Source organism: Cryptomeria japonica, chromosome 10 (assembly GCF_030272615.1).
Source record: "Cryptomeria japonica chromosome 10, Sugi_1.0, whole genome shotgun sequence".
NCBI classification, from domain to species: Eukaryota; Viridiplantae; Streptophyta; class Pinopsida; order Cupressales; family Cupressaceae; genus Cryptomeria; species Cryptomeria japonica.
Genome location: NC_081414.1, coordinates 781,468,782 through 781,476,930, shown reverse-complemented (window position 1 = coordinate 781,476,930; position 8,149 = coordinate 781,468,782). Strand labels below are relative to the sequence as shown.

Sequence of the window (8,149 nt, the reverse complement as noted above, 5' to 3'; positions counted from 1 at the left end):
GCGCTATCAAATCCTTTCTGTATTTGATTCCCCGTAATGCTCCGTTGAATGATATGCCTTCTAGAGATATGTTGACGTTTTTTACGTCTTACAGTTGGTGAAGGCTATTCAAATTACTTCTATTGAAAAGAAATTCATGACACTATTTCTCTTGAGAAAAGAAAAAAATAAAGAAGGAAAACAGAAAAAGGAACAAAACTAGCTGTTTGAAACGAATAATAATCTTTTGATTTGTTTGGTACGTAATGATCAAAAATGAAAATAAGTGCCATGCCATTCTAGAATTGACTGTGGCACTAACCTTGTACTGATCTTCTCCGACTTGGACGTTTGGAATTGACGGCACTACTTCAGCCATGTTCTTCATTGCGTAGCCTATTTTTTTTCTATTTAAACTCGAAAGTATACAAAGAAACATATCACCATCTACGCACTACCTCGATGGCGGTGAAGTATTTGTTCATAGCCATAACTGTTAGTATTGCAGTGCATAATTGCAGCGGTGTAAGTTTGGATGGTGGCGATACGCTTCGATTGGGGACTTCGCTCACTGGAAATCAGACCCTAATTTCCAAGAATGGCACGTTTGCATTGGGATTTTTCAGTCCCACGGGAACGAATAATTGGTATATTGGCATCTGGTATGCACCAACCTCTCAGAAAGCCATAGTTTGGGTGGCTAACAGAGATAATCCTGTCAGAAACATGCCTGGCGTTCTCAAGTTTTCGAGAGAAGGTCATCTCAGATTGCTTGATAGAGAGGGCCGGTCAGTTTGGTGGACTGATATTGGCGAGAAAGGATCACGGGCTGTAATAACGGACTCTGGTAATTTCATTATGCTGGACGCCCACAACGAGTCAGCAATTGTTTGGGAGAGTTTCGCGCACCCCACAGATACATGGTTGCCTGGCATGAATATGTGGAAAGGCATGAAGCTGACTTCCTGGAAGAGTTCTTCGGATCCTGCCAGTGGGCTCTTCTCTTTCGGAATGGACATGTCTCCAGGGAAGACGCAGATGGTGATGTTCTTTAACAACACTGTTCCATATTGGTCCAGTGGAGACTGCATTGGACACAATCATTTTTCTAAGGTTCCAGAATTGGAAGGTCAGAAGAAAATTCAAGCGTCATGTGTGACGCTTTCTGCTTCAAGAATATATATCCATTTTGGCCTAAACCCGATTGATCATATGATCACGGGGCGGTTTCTGTTAGATGAGAACGGCGAATTTGAACTTTACTTCTGGATGGATGATGGTAGATGGAGTTTCAGGTGGTCGACATACCGAGGTCAATGCAGTGACTATGAAATCTGCGGGGCAAATGGACTGTGCAATGCGAATGATGTGTGTAGTTGTGTCCAGGGCTTCACCCCCAAGCATGGCTCTCAAGGTTGGTGGTCAAGTGGGTGTGCTAGGCGAAAACCCTTGCAATGCTCTGTCACGGAGGGAACAACCGACGGCTTCTTGGAAGCCAAGAACCAATACTTGCCCGAAAAAGAAGCTGTCTTAATCAACAACGAGCCAACACAGCAAGGCTGCCGGGCTGCATGTCTCAACAATTGCTCCTGCACAGCCTTTGCTTTAGCTATTTCTGATTCCCCTGTCTGCAGATTGTGGTTTGGAGATTTATTTGGAATGAGCGTTTCGTCTGAGGGCCTATCCGTCTTCGTCAGGCTGGCTGCTTCTGAGTTCCCACACTTGATATCAGAGCAAAGCAACAAAACCCCTGCACTTACAATTTTACTTTCTGCCACCGCATCATTTTTTGTTCTTTCGGCTCTCCTGTCAGCGGTATTTATTCTGTGGAAACGTCGAAGGCTGTCGAAGAAAAACCTTGAAGAGGAAGTGCCATTGTCGCTCAGAAAGTTCAGTTACAAAGAGCTGCGAATTGCAACGGAGAATTTCAGGCATAAGCTGGGTAGCGGAGCATTCGGCTCTGTTTACAAAGGAACTCTGCCGGACAAAACGCCTGTCGCGGTTAAAAGATTAGAGGGTTCTACGCAAGCAGAAAAACAATTCCGTGCTGAAATAATCACCACTGGCAGATTACAGCACGTGAATTTGGTTAGGCTGTGGGGATTCTGTATAGAACATTCACAAAGGTTACTGGTCTATGCCTACATGCCCAACGGTTCCTTAAATTCCTTCCTCTTCTGTAAGCCGGAAGACGTAGAGAAAGTGTTGGACTGGAAGACCCGGTTTCAGATCGCATTGGGCACTGCAAGAGGATTGGTTTATCTGCATGAGGAATGCAGGGATCGCATCATTCACTGCGATATCAAGCCTGAAAACATTCTCCTCGACAGCGACTTCAGCCCAAAGGTGGCAGATTTTGGGCTAGCAAAGCTGGTAGGTAGAGATTTCAGCCGAGTACTGACAACCACAAGAGGAACTCGTGGGTACGTGGCTCCTGAGTGGATCTCCGGCCTCCCTATCACTCCCAAGGCGGACGTATACAGTTTTGGCATGACGTTGTTGGAAATTATATCAGGCCGAAGAAATCTGGATTTAACGGTGGAGGTAAGTAGATTGTACTTTCCTATCTGGGCTTCATCTCAGATTCAGAGCGGAAACATATTAGACGTTGTGGACGCAAGGATAGCAAGTGAGGCGGATATCGAAGAGGTGAGAAGAGCCGCTATGGTGGGTGGGCTGTGCATTCAAGACGATGAGAATGAGAGGCCGAGCATGAGTGAAGTGGTGAAGATATTGGAAGGCAGAATGGAGGCTCGTGTGCCAAAAATTCCGAGGTCTCTACAGGTCCTATTGGGTCAGGTTCACGACGACAACGATCACTGCGGTAAACATCCTCCCATATAAACTGGTTCTGTACACGCAAAACAGTAGCAGGTTTTAAATGAAAGGTTTATGATAGATATAGCTGTCATGTTGACTAATTTGCAGCAACTTCATCTTTATGTAGTACGAAATAAATGGGCGGTGGGAAATATTCTGAAATATTCCTTTAATCGTCCATATCCATAATTTTACCAGTTTTTTTCCTTTTACATTTGTAGAACAGAATTTAAAATTAATAAAAGTTATTAGTACTGGTCGTTAGTCATAGTATTATTGTGATGATTTTTTTTTTAAGTACAATCAATTACGATTAGTATGTTTTTAATTTTTTTTATAAATTTCATATTTTTGATAATTCAAATGTAATATTAAAACTTAGTTTTTAATCATATGAGTGGCAAAATTCATTTGGATCTTATATACAATTTTTTTAGAATTCAACACAAGAATAATTTTATTCAAAACTCTTTTTATCATTTTGCATCATTAACGCCACTTTTTGGATCTCTATCATTTTGGAGATGTGCACCACATCTATTTACACATTTATTCCATACGCCTCTATGTTTGTCACTCACTATGATTTTAAAAGATTAACCAAAATTTAACTGATATTCGTGTAATTTAGTTTGCATTCAAATATACGAGTACTATTAATATACTTTATATTACATATTGTATGACATGTTTAAAACATTAAAGGGTGGTGAAATTTAAGATTTTGTTTCAATTTAGTAAGCTTGCTTTATAAGACTGATTTTCTATGTAAATAGTGGAAATTTAAATTATACTATTTCTTCCTAAAATTTAGATATTGTTTAACTTTAAGTCAATTTATACTCTCGCAAGTTTTGGTAATTAAATGATGTAGATTTAAGTGATTTCTTAAATTTAAATGATGGAGATGAAAATGTTAATAAAAAATGGAATCACTCACATTTCATTCATGTATGCATTGTAAAAGTTTCTCACTTAAATGTTAATCTCAAATGAAAATATCTATTCATTATTATTAAATTTTTAGTTCTAGCCAAAGGCATGATACTTATGCATTCATGGCTTTCAATTTTTCTATTAGTTAAACCAATCGCATCACAAAATTAAAAAAATTGAATGAAACTTCTATTGTTTACATTTATTTTTTATTTTACACAATTATATAAATATCAATTTTCTTTCTTATTATTGGTCCACATCACAAACAATAGGTATAAAATTCGATTTTATCTTTTTTATATTATATATTACAATTCAGTTGATTTTTTGATGTTGAATCATATTAAATTCATAGAATGAAATATTTTTTATATTACCTTTTTTTGGGTAGAATTGTGCATACAATAATTAAAGTGGAGACTTTGGAAATAAATGAGGCAAGGACATATGACATTACCAACGGCTCCACTGCAGCTTCTATGAAAGGTGGGTTTATATTGATGACGAGAGCGACATAGAATTATGATTTCCTCTGTAAGTGTTTACCCTTTGTGGTTGTTTGACTGAATGGGGGTTGGAAACTAATATGAAAATTAATTTTTTTAGTAAAATATTTAATTATAAAATTATATTGTTAATTTTTTAATTATTCTTTTTTAATTATATTAAGTATATTAAGTATATATAATTATGTATTTGTAAAATTTGATTCATTTATCATCTGTCTTGTAAATATGACTAGAAATCATTTACAATTAATGATTAATATAACTAGTAAAAATTTAAGTTATCTATCATTAATGACTGACAATTATTACAATAGTAAATATTTTATACATTCAAGAGGAAAAACATAATATGAAAATTAACATCCTAAGTAAAATATTTTATTAAAAAATTATATTGTTGGTTTTTAAATTATTTCATTTTAAAAATTATTTCAAATATATTTAATTATGTATTTGAATTTTTTTTTTAACATATTGTTTATCTTTCAAATATGAGTACAAATCATCTATAACTAATGATTCATATCACTAACAATTTTTTTTTCTATCTATTATTAGTGATTGACAATCACAATAATAGTGCACTATTTTTAGAATCCTCTATAAGCACATATGAATCATAACACTTGTGTATAGGTAAAAAATATATTTTTTGTGGCAACGAAGGGAAATTTGGGTTCAGTTGGTTGCATGGGAGTGTTAAGAGATGAGTATGGTGGGGCCTTGGCAATGATGGCACTCCCTTTGGGAAACTAGAACAATCACCTTGATAAAGTTATGGAAACCTACCATGGGATTCTTTTAGCCTTCAAATCTAGTTTTAGGAAATTTTGGTTTGAAGGAGACTCAAATAACATAGTCGATTGTCTTAAAAAGGATGCCAAGGAAAGTTGGACTATAGAAACATGGGTAAAGGGATCACTTGAAATTATTGATTCATTTGATAAATTTTATATACCTAATAAGTTTTCGGAGGCCTACTAAATTGGAGGACTTGGTGGCCTATGATAGGATCCACATAGAAGAAGGCAACTCCATTCAGTATAATAATGACTAGATCTACTAGTTTAATAATGGTACTAATTTCGGCACACTTTGTGGGTGTTTTTTGGGCCCTTATATGAATTGATATATTGATAAGTGAAGGTATTATCTTTCTTGAAGCGTTTCCATTTCTAGAGCCTGCATTGTTCTTTGTCTGAATTCTTAGAGGTATATAGAGATGGGGGGCGATAGGAACATACTGGAGTCATTAATGTGTGACAACATTAGGAAGAATTTCAGCATTTGGAGGATTTTGGAGAAAGGGGGGTCACTTCCTACTTTGAAAGACTCTATGGCTACAACCATAATCTACCAAAAATATTTGCCAAGGGATGGAAGAAAGGTCATTATACTATTTATGGGCGAAATTTCAAGCTAACAAAGAAGGTGGTTGGTGAGCTAACTAGGCTGAGTATTGTGGGCAAAAAATTCTTCAAAGATAGGAAATCTGGAGAGGTCAAGGTCTAGAATTTTATAAAGGACAAAGAGACTAAGCATCTGGTCAAATACAAGGGAGGCTACAAGATGGACACCATTAAACCTTTGTGGGATGAAGTGTTGAAGGTAACCATTCAGTACTTCACTTTAGATGGGTGTTTTTTGCTCGTGTATAATTATCATATTACCCTCTTAAACCATTTTAGCAATAAGAATAGGGTTTCTTTTCCAATCTTTCTATTATCCTCTTTAGATTTGAGCCTAAAAGAACATAAGAAGGATAAGAAAATCTTCATGAGGGTTTGATTTTACTTTGAATGGAGCATTTTAAACTTAAATATATGAAGGGTAATTTGGAGAGGGGAGGATTTTAACATAGAAGGAGATGATTCCCCATTTTATGAGGGGAGTGGGTGGATACTGAAGACTTTGATGAGTCAGTACATGAAGGGGTTAAAGAGAAAGGTAAGAAGGGTTGTAAAAGAAACCTTAATATTAGAGATGCTTCCCTTGCCTCGGTGTCTCAAGAAATCCTACCTCTGAGTTATGATGAAAAATAAATTAAAAGATGAAAAGAGGTCATGACGATGTTAGAAGTCTATCACTAGAGTTTTCGTCCAAAGAAAGAGATAGGGATAGATTGAGAACTCCATTTCCTAGAGATTTGAGTGTCAATTATCCACTATTAAATTTGGACAAGGAAAACCCCTAGGATTTGCTTGCAATTGTGGATTATTTTAGGATGCAATTTTTTTTGTTTCATAAAATTAATATTTCCATTTTTTGACTAAAGATCAAAGTGGATAATACAAAGGAGACTAGTTGTGAATGACTTGAAATAGAATGAAGTAATGTAGTGACCTCTACAAAAAAGTAGTGAAATATATTGAGCATATGAAGGAGGACTTTGAAGGTAGAATTAGAGGCTTGAGATGAACTATAAAAAATATCAATGACAACTTAATTAGCTTGGTCAACTTTAGTTTCAACGTCACGAAATCCATTATAGAGAGAGTAAGAATTATGTTGGAAAAGTTTGAAAAGGGTCATGAGATCAAGTATTTTTATATAGATCTTGATTCTATGGAGAAAAGTAAACAGGTTGCTCAAGAGGTGGGAAAAAGACTATGTATTTGAGCTAGAGAAAGCAACAAGAAAATGACAAAGCAAGTGGCCCAAAATGCTAAAGACATGAAGAAGTTTGCCATGAATAATACCCAATTGGAGGTTGAAGTGGAAGAGGCCCTTAAGAACTTAAATTAGGTGTTTTCTTTTGTGATTTTTTGGTTAGTTTTGTATGCTTGTTGATTCTTAGTTGATAGCAATGATTCTTTTCTTCTTTTGATATTGTGGGTTTTGGGCTCCCTTAAAACCCATTTGATCCTTTAATTAAAAACAAAATGTTTTTTTAATCTTAGCCTTGCTTCTTTTTATAGTTTTATTTCTCAGTTATTTCTTGTAAATAATCCATTCTAATTTTACATGGTTAAACTTATGAAATTTGGTTTTGGTGTATTTTACTATTGTTAGATGAATTTAAAAAGGAATAAAATTTAATATAATAGAACAATTTTAATTTATTATTTTTTAATACTTATTTGTTTCTTTTTATTCAAATATCTACAATGTCGCACTATATTTTAAATTATTTTATTAATAATGTAATTTTAGATTTTTTCATGTAAGTGAATGAGTTTTCTATAATTAAAACATCATACCAGACTCTTTTTTTTATAATCTAAACTAATGACACTATTGGAAGGAACTTGATGCATTGTGTCTCTTGTTTAAATGACAATAAACATTATATTACTACTATCCAAAAAATAATATATTTTTATCAATGTCTATATATATTTTAAATAAAATTATATATTAATTATGATAAAGTAAAACAATATTTAATTTTAAATTTTAATAAAATTTCATTTAATATACTAAATAATATTTAAATTTAAATAATAATTATATTAAACATAAAATTCAATTAAAAAATAACAATCATTATTTAATTCAAGTTTATTTTTTCTAAAATTGCATTTAATACCTAGTGGCCTCTTTTATGGGTCTAGTTTTCACAAGTAATTGGAATAAATATAAACTTATTGGAATACAAGAAACTACTGAAATTTTTTTTTAAGATATCTTAGAATTTCATATATTACAAAATAAATAAAAAAGAACTTGAAAGAATAACATTTTAAAAAAAAAGTTATCTTCCTTCTCGCCAAGGGCTAATTATAAGGCTTTACAACTTCCACATAGTTTTATCTGCATCCAATGTGACACTCTTCATTTTTCTTGGTCCCTTGTCAAATTCAAATTTAGTGGTTGAGCTATCTAGTGCCCGTAGTTTGAAACTGAGCTGCAATGTTTCTTCTTTTTCTAAAGCCAAGCTTATTCATACCTGTTTCAACTCT

The 8,149-nt window shown here is 34.1% G+C and overlaps 1 protein-coding gene across 1 annotated transcript; it reads left to right on the top strand.

The window, feature by feature from the left end:
• Positions 1–417: 417 nt before the first annotated feature.
• Positions 418–3,063, top strand: LOC131859560 (G-type lectin S-receptor-like serine/threonine-protein kinase At2g19130). The gene has a single exon (XM_059213471.1). The coding sequence runs from the start codon at positions 442–444 to the stop codon at positions 2,821–2,823; it is 2,382 nt and encodes a 793-aa protein (XP_059069454.1). The 5' UTR covers positions 418–441; the 3' UTR covers positions 2,824–3,063.
• The last annotated feature ends 5,086 nt before the right edge of the window (positions 3,064–8,149 follow it).